Genomic DNA, 21,803 nt, shown 5'->3' on the forward strand with positions numbered 1-21,803 from the left:
GAGCAAGTCCTGAATCTCCTGAATCTTTTAAATGCTCAGCCAAGGTGGTCTGTTACACTGAAACCGGTAACCCGGTTGGGAAAACCTGAGACCCTGAAATGTGGGTGACGATTTTGACTCTGCTGACCGCCCTGGCACTGCAGAGCTGGCAGAAATGGCCCATACGTGCTTAGTGAGAGTCGGACTTCCCTGTGCAGGAAGACATTGCACAGGCTTCTCCCTGCAGGATGACAGCTCCCCCAAGCCCCTGCCTTTGGGAACTGTCCCCACTGTTTCTCCTGGTGGTCAGGCCAGGGACTGGGGTTAAATTCAGCATAAGCCAGCTGAGGCATGCTGGTCCTGCTGAGTGAGAAAAGCAATTATACCCCAAAAAACCTTCAAGGACTGGCCAGTATATATACCATCAAGAGCAGAAGAGTACCTAGGTACTGGACTATGAGGTTGCTTGACCAAGGGATTCAAAGGTAAAAGTAAACAAACAGAAAAGCATTGACTTGGGGTCAATGCTTTGGGACTTAGTATTTAACACCATAGCAAGAACTCTGGGAGGCGAACAAACACATTCCTATGTGGCTTTCCTGAGCCTGAAGAGCAGAGCTGAAATGCCTGGGTTGTCACAGCAGATGGTAAAACAGGATAAAAAACAGACACAAAATAGGATCAAAAGCAGTTCATATTCCTTGGAATGAACACTAATATTCACTCACACTTTTGTACCAGGGCTATGTTAGCTCACCCACCTTCTTTCTGAATATAATTCAAAGAGATCTGGACCACCCAGACATTCTGCCAAACTTTGATCCATTACATCAATAAAATAAAGACATGGCTTGTATACTAGAGAGCTTGGTAAGAAACATGTATTCAAGAAGGTGGGAGACACTACAGAAATTCAGGGATGGGTCACTTCACTGAAGCTTTTATAAAACCTAAAAGCCAGGACTAAAAAACGAGGTGCATATTTTTAGGGTCGGGGCATGTCACAACATCCCCTCCAAAGTAAAGGCACATTGCCTCATCTTGCATCCCTAACACAAAGAAGGAAGCACAATGCCTGGTGGGCCTCTTCAGCTTCTAGAAGCCGCATATTGCACATCTGAGAATTCTGCCTCCATCCATACATGAAAGGACATGGGAGGCTGCTGGCTTGAAGTGGGGCCTGACTCAGGAAGGTGCTGTACAGCAGGCCCAGGCAGTAGTGAGAGCAGCCTGTTCACTTAGACCAGGATGTCTGGAAGGCGTCCTGGTGGGAGGTGACAGTGGTGGGAAGAGATGCAGTTCAGCCCAACTAGGAGGATCACAACCCAGGGCCTTGGGGTTCCAGAGCAGGTCATGCCATCTGGACTGAAGAATTATACACATCTCAAGAAACAGCTCCTGGCATGTTACTGAGCCCCGACAAAGAATGCTTGACTGTGAAGTGCCAAGGGCCATCCATCTATAAGTGCCTATGTGAGCTGAGTTGTGTTTCACCTTTCAAATCAGAAAGCCAGATGGCCCCAGAACGATCCACTGTAAAATGCAAATGATGTATCAGGGCCTGAGCCCCAGTAAGACCCAAGGGCATGAGTTAGCTGCATGAAAAGGGAGCGCAGACCTCCATGCAGCCTACGTGATGGCACAGCCCCCCTGCCTCTGCCCCCCTCGTGGCCATGGATCAGGGTGCCGAGTAAATAGCTGCAGGAGGAAGAAAAAGCCCAAGCATAGTATTCAGATGAGTTGGCTTGGTTTGTGAGTGCAAACTGAAACTAGACCACACCGTTTTAGCCTCGGTCAGGCTGAAAGTGACAAGAGAAAACTTCCCCAACAGCCAGGCAGTGTGCAAGACCATCCACTGGTGCGGAAGGAAAGTGGTGCGGTGTGGGATAGGACTTGTGGATCACATGACCTCCTCTGCTGTGTGGTGTGTCCCCTATTCAGATGCCACGTTATGTCGCATCCATGCCTAAGCATGAGTCACTTCATGAACTTCTTGGCAGTGGTGCTGGCTCAGGCTCTGTGGGCAGAAGCCCACAGAACAGGACTCTGTCCCTTTGAGGAGAAACTGCTAGCTCTTCCCGAATGAAAGGAGCCCAGTGTCATCAACTGACCAGCAGGTGGCGTGTTGGTCCCTTTGGGAAGCAGTGCTAGATTAGGGTCTCAGCAATGGCTTTCCTTGCTGGCAGGTTCTGCTTCAGAGGAGGCAGTAGTTAGATTGGTAGTGGAAGTTCATGCTATAGGGCCAGTGTGTAGCTTCCATCCCTGCCATCCCATTCATGTGCCCATCGTGCCAGTTTTAGAACAGCCCATGCTGAAAGCTGACTCATGTCAAGGGGCTGAGCCAACTGGTCTACTTGGTTGTTCAGTGTTCACAACATTGAATGCCTTTTGATGGGTATTAACATGTGAAAATGTTCACATTTCATATCCACTCCCATATATCCGTCCACATGCCTTTACCTTGGAGCTCCTTATCTCCCATTGTCTTTTTCCTTCCAGGCCTCTGACAGCTTGAGGACCACTAGCCAACGATTAGAAGACTGGCTCCCGGGAATCCCTGTGGATACCAGAGTCCATGGATGGATGCTCCAGTCCCATGTGTAAAATGGTGTAGAGCAATGCATAAGTACCTCAGATCAAGCCTAAAGACCAAATTTAAACAAAAACTTAAACCTCCCTCCAAAAACACATTGTTTTCATCCTAGCTAAAAGCCAGAGCTGGTCTATGTCACTTGAGGAGTTACGTTTTTATAAAATCATAGGACAGTTTAAGTGCTCTGTGTATACATGATAATCTGTGGGCTTTGAGTGATATTAACTAATCATTTTTATTTCTCCATCACAGGCTGACATGATATTTCAGTAAAAGTGGTACTTTGTGCTACAATCAGATAAACTTTAATTTTGGTCACATGATTTTCCTGCTGCTCCTAAGCATTTCACCGAAGAAAGTAAATTAAAGCAAGGTAAATTTTGTGTTTACTAGACAGCAACCAGAATATTATGAATACACAGTTAATGTCTAGGCCATACTAGTACACTTCTCAGCACATTTATGGTATTGAAAAACATAATCCTCTCTCCTCCAAAGCAATTCTTTTTTATTGAAGAAAAAATGTTGGCAACTGCTCTATTTCCATGGATTTATAATTCTAATAGGTCCTGAAAATAAAATCCAATCTTTGCCAAAACCTCACTTATGCTTTCTATCAACAACATTCCCTTTATCCCTGCTGATGCATTTTGGAAGCACAGAAACAATGTCAATTCGTTACAAATCCATTCATTAGAACCCTAAAGAACTGATTTTGGGGAAGGGAGATGTGTGGTATCTGACACCTAACACACTTTATTTTTATGGGAAAGGGAAAAATTACACAACATCATGAAGAATTGTACAGTGCAAATACTTTCCAGAATACATTTGAAAATGTATGGTTCAAATTTAAACCATTTTCAGTATCTAATGATATTAAATCACTACAGGAGGCCTCAAAGAACAAGAGAGATTACAGTTATGTCCAAGACATTCTATTTACAGAAACAAGTATATTATACATTTAATTCTTTGATTCTGGTGAGTGCAAAAGAGGGATCAAAAGATTGCAGGGTTTAATCCTCACTTAACTAGAAAATCAAGTCAACGACTTTAACTCCATGCCTTAAACAAGTAGCTCTTAATTTCAGCTTCACATTAGCATGGTCTGGGGAACTTTCCAAATTTTCAATGCCCAGGTCCCACTCAGACTAATTAAATCAGAATTACTGGTTTGGTTTTTTGCTTTTTAAACTCCCCAGGTGATTCTCATATGTGGCCAAGATTGAGATTCACCACCATGGATACTGCAATTATTTTAAGTTTTAGCTTACTATTATTAAATTTTAGGTTTTAAGCCAGATTAGTTTAAATTACAAATTAAATCTCTACCACTAGATGGAGGCATATTTGCCAAATGACCTTTAATTTTCCTAGAGTGCTGGAAAAGAATGAAATCTAAGTGCCTGGTTAACGTTATGCCTGATGGACTTCCAACCATGGGGGTACCCCTGTGACACAGTTTTAGGCACTGAAACAGAAGGGAAACCTTGCTGGTTCTTTTCCTTCTGAGATAAAAGGATAGCAGCCTACTGGGGGAAAAGTGAATTTCATTCTTTTCTCCATTCTTCTAGCCCTGAACTCTGATATAAATCCTGAAACTGAGAAGTACATCTTGCAATCAGAAAGCAACAATGAAACAAGCCAGACAAAGACAAATACTGTACAATCGCACTTGAATGTGGAATCTACAAAACCAGAACTCACTGAAGCAAAACACAGTAGTGGTTGCCAGAGGTGGAGTGAAGAGAGATTATGGGGTGAGCAGGGAGGATGGATGAAGATGGTCAAAATGTACAAATTGGAGGGAAAGCAGCTGTGAAAATGAAGTTAACAAGCTGAGCATGGTGGATCCTGGAATCTGTGAGAGAACATGAGTCTCTGAGACATTGTGGAATCTTTGAACTAGACCGGGGAATTTCAAGCGTTACACCACAAGAGGCACTCTGGTGTGCTGCAAGCATTTTTTAAAACATGCAGAACCTGACTATTTAGTCAGGGGCACTGACCTCTTTTGTTTTAGATAGTCAAATTAAAAAGTGACAACAGCCAACACAATGATAGCCACCTGGTATGAATGAATCAAAATTATACCTATTTCTTGTCAGATTGGTAAAAAATATATGATTTGCTGTGCTACAGAATTTGCTCAATTCTCATTCCTTGCAGTCAAAAGCATCTCTAGTAGACACAAGTTGGTTCTGTCTCTGTCAAGCTATGAACCACTCCACGTTTACTACTGGCTATTAATTTTACAGTTATTCTCACCTTTGAGCCACAGAGCAACCCTAAAAGATAAGTGTTGTTATTCCCATGTTACATATTCAGAAACTGAGGCCCATACAAATGAACTGTCTTGTCCATGGTCATAAAGACCTTGGACTTGAAGTTGGATTCACTTGATTCAAATGCCAACCCTCTTAATTACATTGATGCAAACCTCTTGAATATGTAGGAGGGGAGACCCCCAGAAAAATGGAACTTATTTATAACAATATTGTGTAGCTCTTCTTACATGTTTAAACTTCAGTCACCTTATGACATGACATTTAGATTATTAGATATTTGAAGAATTGATGGGTTTAACTTGGTTAACTGCAAAATTACAGAAGCTCTGTTGCTGTTCTGCAAAACTACAAGACACTTTCAGTTCACTAGAAACAAAAACACTCAAATCAATCTACTTTTTCACAGCATAAAAGACTTGAAAAATAACATTTTGAATATTAATCTAGGCCTTTGGTATGTGCCAATTTTTGTCTTCTCAATGTAAAGGCACAGGAGTAGTAGGGTTTTGATGTATATGTTTAAGACAGCTCTGCGAATGTGTCTGAGAGGATGTGAGGTGCTGTCTTCTGTGGCCCTGAAAATACAGATGTGTCCCTTCTAGGTATTGTGTGGTAGGGTATAGTTGTGAAGTATTTTTTTGTTTTTGTTTTTGAGTTTTTTTGGGGGGTGGGGGTGGCTAGCATATACCATACTATTTGTCTAGTAGGCACTGCTGAGAGACCTGCAATTCTTGCACTGTATTTGCTTCTCTTGAGCATTTACTAGAGAATTAATGGATTCAGGAAAGCAATACAGTGTTTGGAGTCAGGATCACCAGATCAAAACTACTTTATTTCCTCTTTTTACATAAATAAGGGGAAAAGATCTACTGGTAATTGAACTGTTCTTATGAGACTTTAATGAGCTGGAATGCAAACAGAATGGCTGAGGCAGACAATAGGTACTTATTGAACATCTGCGTGTTGACTAGTGGGATAGGTGTGCTTAAAGTAACCGTGGCCCTGCCCTCAGGAAATCTAGAGAATTACCAGGTCTTGAAGGGGCAGTAAACTGTGTCATTTGGAAAACAGTAAAACCTGAGCTTGACACAACTGGTATCAAGTTCCAATTCTTTAATTTTCCAGGTGGCCCTGCAGAAGGTATCTGAGTGTCCTAGCACCAAAACCTGTGAAAGTGACCTTGAGAAAAGGGTCTTTGTAGATGCAATTAAGTGATCACCTCCAGATGAGATCATCCGGGGCTACTCCAATGGGCCCTAAATCCCATGACCAGTGTCCTTATTACAGGTAGAAGACACAGAGAAGAAAGCCATGTGAAGACAGAGGCGTGGATTGGAATCATGCACTCACAAGCCAAAAGGTGCCTGGAATACCAGGAGCTGCAAGGGGCAAAGGTTTCTCCCCTAAAGCCTTGGGGAGGTGCGTAATCTTGCCAGCGGCTTGATTTTGGTCTTCTGGCCTACAGAACTGTTAAGAGAACAAATTGTTTGACACGAGTTTGTAGTGTCAGTTTTCTTATCTGTAAAATGTGGACACTATCCTAACCAGTCTCATTTTCTGAAGTGGAAAATGGGATAAATGCAGTCGGGCAGAGGTTAAAAATGACAACATTTATTGAGCGCTTATCCTGACCTTTCACTCTACTGAGAGCTTTCCATGGATGACTTAGCTGTCTCTATTTTATTAATCAGGTAATCAAGGCTCAGAGAAATTTAGTAATTTGCTCAAAACCACACAAGTAGCAAGCGAAAAAAAACACGGGTTACAATTCAAACAGACTCCCGAGGTATCCCTTTTAGCTTCTGCCCTAGACTGCCAGAGAGGATACAAATTAACGGACTGTAAAAACGTTAACCATTGTAGTATTAGTTCAGGTTAAAGGATTAACCGAGCCAACCCAGCTGGTTTCCAAAAATCTGGTCAGCCCTCGCGATAAGGTGCTGTCTTTCCGGACGCGGAAGCGACAGGGTTAATTACGTCACTTTCAGGAGCCGCAAACACGTTCTCGCCGACGGATCTGTCCAAGGGCCAAAACGCCTGTGTGGCACAACCTTCGTTCTTCTAGAGGAGGTAAATAAGAGCGGACCAATAGCAATGCCAAATTCCTGTTTTTCCGGCTAATCTCCACCCTTTAACCCAATCTCCCCCGCGGAAGAAGAAAAGAGTGGACACGGAGGCGGGGTAAATCCAGGAAGCGGAAATGGTGTTGTGAGTAGGAAGTTTCTGACTGAACCACACGTGTGCGGTGAGTGTGGCGGGTTTGGGGGCTGTTCCTGGTAGGGATTTGCCCCGTGCCCGGCGCGGGAGTGGGAATGTCTCAGGGTTGCCAGCGAGGCTAGAGGTGTTCACACCTGTCACTCGCTGGGCAGTCTTCTGTCTTGTCTATTCTGGGAGTTTGGAGGTTGATGGGAGCTTGGCGACCGAGGCGGGTTCACGACTCCTTTCTACTACCTTGTCCTGAGAGTGCAGGACTAGCCTGACTACCTTCACGCTCTAAGCTGGCCCACGTTAGTTGCGTTCAGCTTTTCTTATCATACGTTTGACAGGCATCGGTTCTGCGCACAATCAGTGCCAGGTGCCAAGTTTACAACCTGAATATACAGTTGCAAGTTCTGAGCGCTGCGAGGGAAACTTACTGGGTACTGAGATGGAGGACAGGGAAGCCTGAATAAGTGATCGTGAAGCGGGTCTAAAGCTTGACAAGAGGCAACCCTGAAGTCAGAAAGCCCAGAGGAAACTTCTGCAAGCGGAAGTAGTAACTGGGGCTGAGTCCCTGAGGTGGGAGCTATAGAAAAGGAACCAATGTAGTGAGCTGGAGGTACAACGATGCAAGATAAAACTAGAGGGATGTGACCATGGTAGGGGAGTTTAGATTTTCTGAACAATGGAAATGCATTCCCATTTATAGAAAACAGAAAAGGCTTGTAAGCAAGGGAGTAACATGATGGGCCCTCGTTATTTTTAGAAAATGTATATAATTTGTGTTGCTGGTTATATAATTGGAGATTATTGATGATGGTTGGATTAAGGTGGTGGTAGTGGAGCTCAAAGTTGGAAAGTCAGAGGTATTTTTTAAGGGGATTGAAGAAGACTTACCGAAGGATTGAATGTAGCAGACAAGGGAGAAGGAAATGTCAAAAGTAAACGTGGGATTTTCTTTCCTTGAGCAGTGGAGTGGATGATGTGTTGTTGGCTGAGATGGAGGAGGGGGTGGGGTTTTTGTTTGGGTGTTGTTTGCAGTGGAAATAGAGGGTTATGTTTTAGACTTGGTGTTTGCAGAGAAGATAAAGAGTTATGTTTTGGACTTAGTAAGTGTAGGGAACATAAATGGGGGTATCAGGTAGGCAGTTAGATGTACAGGTCTGGAGCCCAAGGAGATGTTCCTAATGGAGAGACCTCAGCATAGAGAGCCAGGGGATTGGATAAAGCTTGGGGAGAGAGGGGAAGACTTGAGGAATGTCAACATTTTGAGGTTTGGTATTGAATGTCTACTACCTTGAAATTGCAATGCTAAGTTTGCTGAAAGGAGTTAAAGAAGGATTAGTCAGATGTCCCTCAATCTCTGGGAAAGCTCTACCATTTCCCCCTCACAAGGCACAATCTGGCTTTCAGCTCTGTGGCCCCCTGAACACTTTATATATACTTCAGTTATACTTAAAAACACTGTACTATAGTTGGTAAATTTGTATCATACAGTGCTGGCAGGTTAGTAATTCTGAAGCTACATGTGTGTTAGTATTGAGCAATACACAAATTGTAAATACTAGAGGCAAGTTTCTCACTGTCAAAGAAGTTATAATCAAGAAAGGAAGAGTAGAGAACCCTGTAGCACTTGATTAGAATTGGAGACACCAGTATGAGCTTATTTAATAGTTACGGAAATAGAGGTTTGTGTGTGCACTCAGGTTAGTTTGCATGCACAGGTATAGTAATCCTGTCTGGTTAAAAGACAAGAAGCTACCTGAAGCAGTGTCACCCCCCGCCCACCCCCACTACAGTAAGCACACCTAGCATTCATATCCTGGTTTTTGAATAGCATCCTCAGTAAAAGGAATGAGGGTTTCTTGGAGAAATGGCTGATTTCATGGCTATCACAGGGAAAGTACAAAGGGAATTTAAAACAAGTAAGGACATGCTTTAAAAAAAAAAAAAAAGGATGGAGCTTGTCAAACTGTCACAGCAACCTGAAGGATTGTCCACTAGCCAATGTTGGAACAGTTTGAGCAGCAAAATAACAATACTGTTAGGTTATAACCCCAAGTAATAAAATATCTATGAGACCACTCATGTAAATAAATTATTAAATAAATGAGGAAGAAGACGCAAATTTTCTCTACAGAAGAATTAAAAGTAGAGCTGTTGAGGGAAATAGAAAGTCAACATTAAAACACCATAGTAATTGGTGGAGGCAGGATTCACTGGAGAATGCTAAAATTATGGGGAAATACATAGAATATTGCACAATTGCAAAATGTATCACCCAAAACATTTACTAGTTGCTATGCTGATTTTAATACACGTATTTTAACATTCATTAATATTTCTCCATGGAGGAAGTAAAACTTAACTCTTCTCTCCTTCATTTTGGGTGAACACAGTGACGTAATTCTAATAAACAGACTCTGGAAAGAGACGCATAGTAACTTGATGGTGGAGAAACCTGGCACACAGTACTTGAAGCGATCAAGGTTAGCATTGCTGGTCATGTTGATACGATGTTCCTCAGAATGTGACGTGATGTCAGGGCCACTTTACCTCGGTGGTATTCTTCCCCCCCGAATCCATAATGCCAGTCTAATAGTGAGAAAATACCAGACGAACCCCAATGAAGGATATTCTACAAAGTGTCTGGCCGGTAGTTTTTGAGTGTCTCAGTCGTGAGGAACAAGCAAAGACTGACAAAGTCACAGAAATACGGCATTGTGTAGAGAGAGATCCTGAACATGTGCTAGACGGTCAACTTTAGAAATTTAGGAATGAATTGAATGTACAACTTTGGAAGGCAGAGAAATAGCCAAGTGACTTTCGCTGTTGACATACTCTGCATCCAGGAGCCTTGGGTGAGTGAGGGGTTATCTGTTACCTGCTCTGTGTACCATGCGGGGGGGGGGGGGGTTCTGTACCCAGAAGTAACCTGTTAGGCAGATTCCTCAAAATATTAAATGTTTCCATGTGGTCCTATGTTGGAGGTCTCTGAAAATCACTAAAAGAATAACAAACATTTGAAGTTAGGTGTTTTAGCTACATAAGGAACTTTTAGATAATCTTTTATTTTCATTCATTAAATTTGAATATACAGTAAGTGCAGCCTATTGTTTGTCTCTGACTTTTTAGGGTGGAGACCCAAGAAAACAAATGGTAATGTCAGTTTCTCATCACAAAGTCTTCCCAGGTTATAAGAAACACAAACACAAATAATGGTCTATGTGTAGCCAGTACTATTGCTGAAGTATTGTCTCCAAACATATCACACACTAGTCAAGGTATACATTGTGTGGGTATTCTTATTTTTTGTGTTGGTATCTTGTTGATTTTCAGTTGTAAAATCTTAAAAGCAGTAATTGTTTACTTCTTGAACGTGTGTGGGTGCCCACATGAGTTGTCCTGCATCTGTGAACTCAAAGACTAAATGTAGCCATGGCTACTTAATGTCTCTTACATGAGAGCTATTCAGTGATTCTTTTGGGTTTTTTTGTTTTCCAGAGTTGCCATGATGGAAGTCAAACCAAAAAAAAAATTCACAGGAAAAGGTCCAAAGGCATCCCAAGAAAAAAACAGATTTTATAAAAATAATGGTAAGATAGCCTTACCAAAATATGCTTTCCATGTGGACTTGTTTGGCTGTTATAATTGAAGGACGGGGTTTGTGGGATGGAAGGGTATGTAGTTGATTGCGGTCTGTATTTGTGGGTTAGGATTGGGATTAAAATAATAGAAACAGTGGGCGTTACTGTGTGGGAGTGTGCATGTTCCCTGTGAAACCGAGACATTTAAGAAATTGCCAGCATGACTGGGGGATGCTGTACTTATAAAAGACTCCTCATGTCACCTACTGATGCTGTTAAGTCATTAGACACTGATTCATCATATTTTCTTTTAATGTTTGATAAATTGTGGCTGACAAATACATACTGCTGGTAAACCATATACTTTTACCTTCAAGATTTCTGATTGTGGTGTCTTTATTATTCCATCAGGTGTCAGTATTGTAAAACAGAAAAGTCAGAGTCTGTGTAAATGATGAAACGTTTCCTAAGCAATCTTCTTTTTTTCCTTAACAATATTCTTAGGGCATAGCTGTTACCATTTTCATTTCATTTGTTAGGTGCTTAATTTGTAGGCTTTGCTGACCAAAGAAGATTTTTGAAGTTATCTTTGAAAATTATTTTCAAAATCAGAAATTTTGAAAATTAATACCTTTAATTGACAATATGGTATATCTCCTAAATTCCAAGTGTTTGTTTTATTTGTCGTTTCCTATGATGTTGTTGAGACTTGTGAAATTATATGTGAAGTCTTTAATGACATAGTCTTTAAAGTAGAATTACAAAGGTATATAAATACTACCCCCTTTCTATTCAATGCTTAAAAAAGAGAAATACACCAAACTATCTTTGGAGTTATAGCTCTTTTTAAAAGATTTTATTTATTTATATTTAGAGAGGGGAAGGGAGGAAGGAGGGAGGGTCATATCAATGTGTGGTTGCTTCTCACGCGCCCCCTACTGGAGACCTGGCCTGCAATGCAGACATGTGCCCTGACTGGGAATCCAACCAGTGACCCTTTGGTTCACTGGATATAGATAGTTTTTATTATGCATTTCTCTATAGGTTTTCTATAATGAACCTGTATTATTATAATTCTGTAATCAGAGAAAGTTTTTAAATTTTGTTTTGATATTTAAAATCTTACTCTGCTCCATATTTGAGGGTAAGACAAAGTATGTTTTAATAAGGAGGGTAAAGTTTTCCATAACAAATACATTTCAGTAGATAAGAGAGATGTAGGCTCAGGATCATTGAACTGCTAATTATTTATTGTTTTCACTAGATTCTGGTTCTTCAAAGACATTCCCAAGAAAAGTTGTTAAGGAAGGTGGGCCTAAAATCACATCAAAGAACTTTCAGAAAAGTGCCACAAAACCAGGGAAAAAAGGTGTGAAGCAGTTCAAGAACAAGCAGCCAGGGGATAAAATACCAAAGAACAAATTCCAGCAGGCAAATAACATCAACAAGAAAAGAAAATTCCGGCCGGACGGTAAAAGTGATGGTGAGCTCTGGTTCCTTCAGGGCAGTTTTGTGGAAGCTTCACCCTGGCTGAGCTATTGCCGGAAGCACCGCACAGGGACTATGGAAGTCTGTGAGGAACCTCCTGTTCTTGGTCCTAGACAGGCGACATTTGGGCTAGGGGTGAAGAGTAGATGGGATGAAATAAACAACCGAAAGCATATTCCTTGGTCATAAATGTATGTCCTCTGGTGCTTAGGGTCCCTTATATCCTAGTCCCTTGCTGAATTACCCTAGCTTTGGGTAATGACTTTATACAGAGGAATCTTGATTAAACTCTTCTTTTTGTAGGCTAAAATTTATTTATTTGTTAATACAGTCATTTATTAGACAAACAAATATTTGTGTTTTCTTTGCACTGTCCTTGGAGATGGGGGGGGATTAAAAACCAGTAAGTGTACAAGCCCTGTCTGATCAGCATAGAAGCCAGCCTTAAGTAAGTAGTGTGTCCACCTTAGTATACATCTGCCTTGGCTAAGGAGGCCTTGCTGAATGAGAGACATATAGACCCTGTTTTCACAGAGCTTAGGCCACTCTAATGTATTAGCCTATCAGGCAGTTCCAAGGAAGGTGTAGTGTACACATGGCATATTTGACTTTCATTGGTTCAGGATGAGTTGTTAACTGATGGGATATACTGGCAGGACTCCTGTTTGTGTATCGAAACAAACTGCTCATCTCTTCATCATGATACCCCAGGCATCATTTCTAACACAGAGCTCTGTCTGCTGTCTGTTGTACAATGGACCCCTCTTGTGTGTTATCTTGGATTTGTCTCCAGGTTTCATGTGCTGCCATACATACACCTTCTCTACAACATCATGGGAGTCTCTCTGTCATCTTTCATCTCTGTTTCTCGAACATGGCATATCCTAACCCAGCTCCTTTGCTGTCAGCTGAGGCCACTGCCATCTGGCCTTCTCACTCCAGTTCCCCAGCCCTGGTCCCTCCTCTGCGCTCTACTGGGGACTGTTCACCAGAGGGACAGCAACTTTAAGACAGGGAGGTTGGGGGAGAGGAAGGAAGGGAAATTTGTGATTGTTTCCCAGGAGACCTGCGGGTCCTTTTGTGCTCCATTTCTGACGTCTCTTGATCCCTTTCTCTTCCTCTTCTCTCCACTCCCACACCCCATAGTTTCTCTTTCAGGTTCCCTTTCTTATCTCCTCTTTGCTACCCTCTCTGAAGCTCCTAAATCTTCCTTTTCCTACTGGAATTCTTGGCACCTGCATTTTAAACACTTAATTCTCACATTAAGATCCTGTCATGCTGTAGTCTGGCTCCTTTTGCTATGGGAGGTATGTTCCTGACATCTCAAAATGGAACTCTGATTTTATTTTCTCATAATTTTATACTAGCAACTGAGGGGAATTGGATACTAGACATCCCCAGAATTGGTATACTACTGCAACCTAGCCTGGCAAGGCTAGTCATCCTCGTCAGGGGTGCCAAATGTCTGTGGAGTTGTGAGCTCTGAGTCAGTCACTGACATTTACTGTATAGTAGACGATGGCCTAACGTTAGTGGTAAATACGACCTCTGTTACCTCCAACTCTCTGTGACCAGGCCAGGAATAAATAAACAGTAAGGAGAATAAATATGTTGTATATTGTATAGACATTAAAAATTAAGGTTCTGAGGAATATTTATTTCCATGGAGGTACACTTAAAATATAGTTATTAAGTTTAAGTGAAGACAGTAAATTCTGAATTTTTAGGAACAGCAATATAAAACATGTATAGGAAAAAGACAAGGGAATAAAATGGAAATGTTATATTTAAATTTTGGGACTATAGGAGGACTTTGTATTTGCATTTTCTAAGTTATTCATAATGAGTGTATTTTCTAATCAGAGTAAGGGAGATATTTAGAAAAAAACTTTTTTTGAAATGTAAGTAATATTTATTATTTTAGCTTTTCCTATAGCTTTTTTCCTTTGCCCCATTTTTATTTTATTTTTATTATTTTATGATTTTATTTATTTCTTTTTAGAGAGAGGGGAAGGGAAGGAAAAAGAGGGAAAGGAACATCAATGTGTAGTTGCCTCTTGAGTGCGCCCTATTGGGGACCTGGCTCACAACACAGGCATGTGCTCTGACTGGGAATCAAATCAGTGACCCTTTGGTTTGCAGGCCAGCACTCAGTCCGCTGAACTATACCAGCCAGGGCTTTTGTTTTTATTTTCTAATTGTTGTTCTTTTACAGTTGTCCCAATTTTTCCTCCTTTGCCCTCCTCCGTCCATCATATCCTCATTACCACAGTCAGTCCCCACACTGTTGTCCATGGTAATTCATATCTGCTCTTTAACTAGTTCCTTCCCCTTCTTTTTCACTATTATCCTCCTCCCTCCTCCCCTCTGGTCACTGTCAGTCTATTCTATGTTTCCATGCCTGTGGTTCTATTTTACTATTAGTTTATCTTGTTCATTAGATTCCTCTTATAGGTGAGATCATAGGGCATTTGTCATTTACCGACTGGCTTATTTCACTTAGCGTACTATTCCCCAGTTCCATACAAGCTGTTCCAAAAGGTAGAAGTTCCTCCTTTCTTTCTGCTGCATAGTATTCCGTTGTGTAAATGGACCACCATTTTTTGATCCACTCATCTACTGATGGGCACTTAGGCTGTTTCCAGCACTTGGCTATTGTAAATAGCTCTACTATAAACATAGGGGTGCATGGGTTCTTCTGAATTGATGATTCAGGGTTTTTAGGTTATATTCCCAGCAACAAAATTGCTGGGTCAAAAGACAGTTCCATTTTTAGTTTTTTGAGGAAATTCCATACTGTTTTCCACAGTGGCTGCACCAGTCTGCATTCCCACCAACAGTGCACTAGGGTTCCCTTTTCTCCACATCCTCACTAGCACTTGCTGTTTGTTGATTTGTTTATGATGGCCATTCTGACCGGTGTGAAGTGGTATCTCATTGTGGTTTTGATTTGCATCTCTCTGATGGCTAGTGATGTTGAACATCTTTTCATATGCCTATGGGCCGTCTGTATGTCTTCCTTGAAGTGTCTCTTCAGGTCCTTGGCCCATTTTTTAAATTGGATTGTTTGTCTTTCTCATGTTTAAGTTAAAATTAATTCTCCAAAAGGTTCTTTGCAGGATATTCAATTTTATTTAGTTGTTCTTTGACCTCCTTCAGGCTTTTTGATTCAGTTGGCAAGTTTCTTAGATTTTGAGGACAAAAAAATACTAATAGACACTTGACTTTTATAGAAATAATCTGCTTGTAGAGAGCTAAGCAATTTTGATTGTGCATAGTCATAAGTAAGAGGCAGCAGAGCGGGAAGTTTCAGAGTTGCCTCTGGATTTGAGTCCTGGCTCTGCCATTGAACTAGTTGTATGACCTTGGAGCTTCACTGCTTGATGCCTTTGTTTCTCCCGTGTGAAAGAGAGGCTAATAATAGTACCTACCCCTTAGCAAATTTGTAGGAACTTTTCTTTTTATTCTCACCTGAGGACATGCTAATTGATTTTAGAGAGAGGACAAGGGAGGGAGGGAGAAGGGGAAGAGAAACATAGATTGGTTGCCTCCATATGTGCCCCAATGGGGGGCCAAACCCACTGCCTTTCAGTTTATGGGAGGACACTCCAGCCAACTGAGCCACCCTGGCTGGGGCACAAAGTTCTAGTATTCAGTCCAGTGTTTAGGATAGCCATCTTCATATACATCTTGCTGTCTCTAGACTTATTCATCCTGTGTAGCTGTAACTTTGTACCCTGTGACTGGCATCTTTCCATTTCCCCTACCTCTCTGCCCTGGTAACCACTGTTCTACTCTCTGCTTCAATGTATTTGACATTTTTAGATTCTACATGTAAGATTTTACGTTATTCTTTACTATGTCTACCCCAGAATTCATCTTGTTAAAAAAAAAATAGTGCTCACCTTACAGTAGAGTTGTTGTAACAATTAAATGACTTAATATATAACAGCACACAGAATAGTGAATTTTTGATTACATTGTTTTTCCTGTTCTTATTTGGACTAATTTAAACTAATTTTTGTTTGCCTTAAGAACTGATTATAACTAAAGTCTTAAGAACTAATGAACTTAAAAAGATACTTAAAAGTTTTGAATTGCTTTTACCATCTTTTTGGTTTCCTTTTTCTTTTCTTAGAAGGTATCCTCCTAAGAATGAATAAATAGCTGTTGAATGAATGGATGGCTAGTTTCAACCAAATTTAAAGTGTATAAACTGCTCAGAAAATGAAATAAAGTATAAGTTTATAGAGAATACCTTCCCCCATCCAGTTCCCTCATTGAGTATGTATAAGCCCTGATCATTGATCGCTCTGTGTACCTGATTGGTATTTGTTTGTGGCACTCAGAATGTTAAATGTAATCACAAATAATTTTTATAATGACTAGAATCAGCAGCCAAGAAACCCAAATGGGATGATTTCAAAAAGAAGAAGAAAGAACTGAAGCAAAGCAGACAACTCAGTGATAGAACCAACTATGACATTGTTGTTCGGGCAAAGCAGATTTGGGAGATCATAAGAAGGTAACACAGCGAGACGGCGTCTTTGTTGCTTTGTGCAGAGTGAGATGCCCTAAAGCAAATGGCACAGCACCTGGCTAACTGAGGGAGCACTCATAGTGCTCCAGGGGGGCTTCACTGTTTGGAGGTCTGCCCGCTGCACAAGGGTGGGGAATCATTAGGGTGGTGTCAGATGTGTTTATGAAAATGTATGAAAGTTAAATTGGATTTGACATTCTTCCTGAAAGATTTCTGAAAAAACGAAGGACAATTTCTTATTGTAGTTTTGAGATACTTAAGTATTTGGTGTCTTGTACTTGTTTTATTATTTTTCTACTTTTGAAGTTCTGGCTGTTAAGGTTTAGATTGATGCATGGAATAATACCCTGTGAGATGAGTTTCTGCCTTTGAGAAAATTGCCTTTCTCTGGCTGCTCTGGAATAGTAATTTTAATGTCAAAGGGCGGCTGCCTCCAAAGAGAAAAGCACACATAACTGGGTGAACATAGACTGAAACAGGTTTTAGTTTTGCATGTTTAAAATAATGTCTTTACTTAAGCTACATTTCCTTTTTCTTTTATTCTCTTTTATAGAAAAGACTGTGACAAAGAAAAAAGAGTGAAGTTGATAAGTGATTTGCAGAAGTTGATTCAAGGAAAAATTAAAACTGTAAGTAGGGCATATGTACATTTGCAATTTTAACAATTAAAATTCACTTACTCTCAAGTGAAGTGTGGCTGACCATTTGTGTCAGGGGAAATTGTTACTTTAAATGTATTTGGCCAAAAATTTCAAATACTGACTAAAAGCTTAATAATGACAGACTTCATTGCTGTAAAACTGTAAAAAGACTGTGAAGTATCTGGTTGTGTCATTTTTAAATAATTTACTTAAAATAAATCAGCCCTGGCTGGCATAGCTCAGTGGATTGAGCGCTGGCTGGGAACCAGCGTGTCCCAGGTTCGATTCCCAGCCAGGGTACATGCCTGGGTTGCAGGCCATGACCTCCAGCAACCGCACATTGATGTTTCTCTCTGTCTGTCTGTCTGTCTCTCTCTCTCCTTCTCTAAAAATAAATAAATAAAATCTTAAAAAAATAAAATAAAAAACACAAAGTTATATTTAAAAAAAAATAATAATAAAAAATAAATCAGTGTTCTTTATGTTATCTTGAATAGTATGTGTTAGAATGTCTTGCTCTGAATTCAATATACTTTTCTCCTATCACCATTTATTCCCCCCACACCCTCTTCCTCAATTGTTGCATTGTCTGTGTCCATGAGTTCTTTCTCTTTTTTTTCTTTTTTGCTCAATCTTCCCACCCAGCCTCATCTCTGTGAGTCTGTCGCTATTTTGCTTGTTAGTTTAGTTTGTTCATTAGATTCTACATAGGAGTGAAATCATGTGGTATTTGTCTTTCTCTGACTGGCTTTTTCACTTAGCACAGTGTTCTCCAGGTCCATCCTCCATGCTCTTGCAAAGGGTAAAGTTTTGTTTTTTTACAGCCAAGTAGTATTTTGTTGTGTGAATGTACCTTAGCTGTTTTAGCCCTTTGTCTTCTGATGGACACTTGGACTGCTTCTTGGCTATTGTAAATAACACTGCAGTGAATATAGGGGCGCATATATTTTTTTCAAATTAATGTATTGCGATTTTTAGGATAAATTCCCAGAAGTGAAATCATTGGGTCATAACTCCAAGTACTTTAGTATGTTTACAGTTGCTGGCTTGTTTGTGTGTGTGAGAGAGATGCAAGCACAATTAGATTACTTCTTTTTTCCATGATTTTATAAACATACAAAGCTCTTTAAAATGTAATAAGTTTGGGAATTCTCAAGTTATTTTCATTGTTGCTGTTTAGTCCTGCTTTATAATGAACTTCTGTTGACTTGTGTGTATTTGGATGTATACATACAAGTGACCGTTCACTTGGAAGACAATGGGCTCGATAGCTTTGGGGGCTCCAGAGTGGTAGCATGTGCCAAACGGTACACACAGGTCTGACAGAGGCTGCATTGCAGTTCAAAGGAATGCCTTGAAATTGCCAAGTTCCAACTGCTGCTTTCTTATAAATCCAGCAAGGCCTATTTTAAAAAAAATGTTTAAGTTGATTTTAATGAGAGGGGACAGGAGAGAGAAATAGAAAATATCAAGGTTTGTTGACCACTTGGGCATTTATTGGATGATTTTCGTATGTGCCCTGACCAAGGATTGAACCCACAGCCTTGGTGTATTGGGCTGACCCTCTAACCAACTTGAGCTACCCTCCCAGGGCTCCAGCAAGATCTTTTTACAACAGAACTGTTCCTGTGCTCCAGCAGTCTGTTACTTTCTATTTATAAATATTTTACACTCAGTAACCTTTTCCAATTACTCCAAGGTTATTATTACATGCCCATAGATGTAGGGGTTAGTCTGGAGTTTAGATGTGGCATTCAGATCACTCCACTCCTCAACATATGTGTGCCTTTACATGAAGACAACCTCTGTTATTTACTGTGTGCTGGCAGTTGTGCTAACCAGGGCATCTGTTGCCTTCTTTACCTTAAAGGTCACCATCACTGTTACACATTTCATATATCTGGGACTCAGGCAAGTTAACTTTCATCTCCAGGGTCACAGAGATAGCAGGTTCCTAAACTTTTCTCACCTATAAAGTGGGAATAACAATAGCCCACTCTTTAAGTTGCTCTAAGGTCTAAATGAGAAAAATATACTTATAGTATGTATATTGGTTATATAGTAAGTAATCAGTATATGCACAGAAACAGCCTTATTTTTTAAAAAAATACTTTTTAGTTTTAATCATAAATGTTTATATAAATATCCCTTAAGGAAATTCTTCTGAAATCTATGGCTTTGATGGGTGTGTGCCTTCACATTCCAATTTTACAGACAGACTGAGCAACAAATAATAAGCACTATTGAAGTAGATGATATTGTAATATACTAAAAAATAATTTTGTATTACTGCTCATTTGTGGTCATGGCTACAGAAAATTGATCAGCAAGTCCTTCACTGAGGACCTAATCCATCCAGTAGTTGGGGGGGGGGGTGCAGATTGGGAAATCAGATTTGCAATATAACAAATTTTTAGAAATACAATTGGGTATATGTTCAGGAAATCATAATGAAAATGTGAGAAATGGAGGGATTAACTTACAATCCAGTGTGTGTGAATAGATTTATTTGCTTGTGTAGCAAAACTTTTTTTAGATCTATCTTATATATTTATCTTTGGTTGCCAAAGCCAAAATTCTTAGATTTAAAAAAAAATCATACAATAGTAGGATTTTTGAATTGGAAAATTCCCCTTATAAGGAAAGTAACTTTCAGAGAAATGAGAAATATAGTTTGTATAATCATTAGATAAGCTTGGTTTGATTTTTGGTTTTAATTAATAATGACAGGAATCTTGCAAAATGGTAAAATCTGTCCCCTGTCTCAATGCCATATGTTGGCAGCAAAACCAAAGAATGCCATTTTGTACAATGAAAATGAGTATATCTGCTCCCTAGTAACCTCAACTTAATTTTATCCATGAAGACCCTACCTTTTTCTAACAAGGAGTTCTGAAAGAGGTAGCAATAAATAATATAATGGATACATAGATCTCAGGGATAATTAGTCTCAAGGCCCAAACTGTCTTTCCCGCAGATTGCATTTGCACACGATTCAACTCGGGTGATCCAGTGTTACATTCAGTATGGCAACGAAGAACAGAGAAAGCAGGCTTTTGAGGAGCTGCGAGGTATTTCTTGTATTTTGAAGATTAATTATAATCATTTGTAATGAGTCATTTGTTTTCTCCTGAAATACCCAAGACTGTCCTGGGAAATAATTCTGTTGTGGGAAACTGTCCTCTGTAGAACCTTTTTTGTTTCTGTTTTTTGTTTGTTTGTTTTTTGCCTGAGACAGAGTTGTTTGTATTCTCAGGATTATGCATTTATTTCGTTCTTTCCTTTGTTTGTAAGGAATCATTGTAATGTATTTTGTTTTTCAGATGATTTGGTTGAATTAAGTAAAGCTAAATATTCCAGAAATGTTGTTAAAAAATTTCTCATGTATGGGTGAGTTGTTTTATTTATACGATATTTTTATTGGTTTTTTTAAAAGATATGGATACTGCTTGTCTATAAATGTTACTTAAAAGCCTGTCACCACAATAATGACCCTCAACAGATGCTTGTAATGTTTCCAGGGAGTGTAGTCTTAAAAACAATTATGGAAGTTAATACAAAACGATGGTACTGTCTTCACCATTCCTGGGAATATATCTTGAAGTCCTGGAAGAAAAGTAGGATGATTAACTTGTAATTTGTTGCCAGTATTTAGAGGGTAGTGGGTTGGGAGGGGTTGGCGAGCGGACACAGGCAGAGTCATTGGGTTAGGAAATGTCGAGATGGGAGGATTTTCTGAATTAGGTGGAATCGTTACTTGTCATGATTTCTCCTTTTGACTAATAATGTGCCAAAGTATGCTGATCAACAACAAAAAAGTACGGTTGACAGAATTTTCAAAAACTGTTCCTGACTGTAATTATCAGCTGCTTGATTTTAGGTTGTAACATAAATACTTGTGATTAAGTTCTATTTTAAAAGAGCATCCTTAGCCCTGGCTGGCGTAGCTCAGTGGATTGAGCGCGGGCTGCGAACCAAAGTGTCGCAGGTTCAATTCCCAGTCAGGGTACGTGCCTGGGTTGCAGGCCATGAACCCTAGCAACCACACATTGATGTTTCTCTCTCTCTCTCTCCCTCCCTTCCCTCTCTAAAAGTAAATAAATAAAATCTTTAAAAAACAAAACAAAAGAACATCCTTAGAATATGTTTTATTCATATTTCCATGCATCTTTGACTTTTACCTTCTCCTTTCTCCTTCCCTCCTTTTTACAAGCTGAATAATTTAATAGGAACTGACACTTACTGAGCACTTACAGGGTCTGACAGAAGTGAGGCCTGCTTGAGTGTGGTTGGTAGGGTAATAATATGGGTGTAATGATTTATAGTTTTAATTTGAACATTTCACCTAAAATGCCACTTGGTGTGCTTGAGTGTGATATTGTTATGTTATAGAATTACATGCTTATGATTCTGTAATAAAGAGGGGGAGTTATTTGTGCCAGACCCTGCATTACAGGTTGGTCACAGTTCTTGGTACATAACTCA

General features: G+C 40.0%; 1 protein-coding gene across 3 annotated transcripts in view; it reads left to right on the forward strand.

Annotated features, from left to right (window-relative positions):
• Positions 1–7,076: 7,076 nt before the first annotated feature.
• The window catches only part of PUM3 (pumilio RNA binding family member 3), a 43,552-nt gene continuing 28,825 nt past the window's right edge, over positions 7,077–21,803 (forward strand). Inside the window, exons 1-8 of one of the 3 annotated variants that reach the window (XR_004902195.1) lie at positions 7,093–7,108; positions 10,198–10,346; positions 10,567–10,658; positions 11,914–12,132; positions 16,527–16,662; positions 17,231–17,306; positions 20,296–20,389; positions 20,642–20,708. Coding sequence is in view for 2 of the 3 variants with exons in the window: in XM_028525241.2 (XP_028381042.1) it covers positions 10,574–10,658; positions 11,914–12,132; positions 16,527–16,662; positions 17,231–17,306; positions 20,296–20,389; positions 20,642–20,708 (677 nt within the window). In the remaining variant the exon portion in view is untranslated. Of the gene's footprint in view, positions 7,109–10,197; positions 10,347–10,566; positions 10,659–11,913; positions 12,133–16,526; positions 16,663–17,230; positions 17,307–20,295; positions 20,390–20,641; positions 20,709–21,803 lie in introns of those variants that run through there. The other 2 variants (XM_028525241.2, XM_036021700.1) reach the window with 2 other exon arrangements.

Source organism: Phyllostomus discolor, chromosome 3 (assembly GCF_004126475.2).
Source record: "Phyllostomus discolor isolate MPI-MPIP mPhyDis1 chromosome 3, mPhyDis1.pri.v3, whole genome shotgun sequence".
Classification (NCBI taxonomy): domain Eukaryota; kingdom Metazoa; phylum Chordata; class Mammalia; order Chiroptera; family Phyllostomidae; genus Phyllostomus; species Phyllostomus discolor.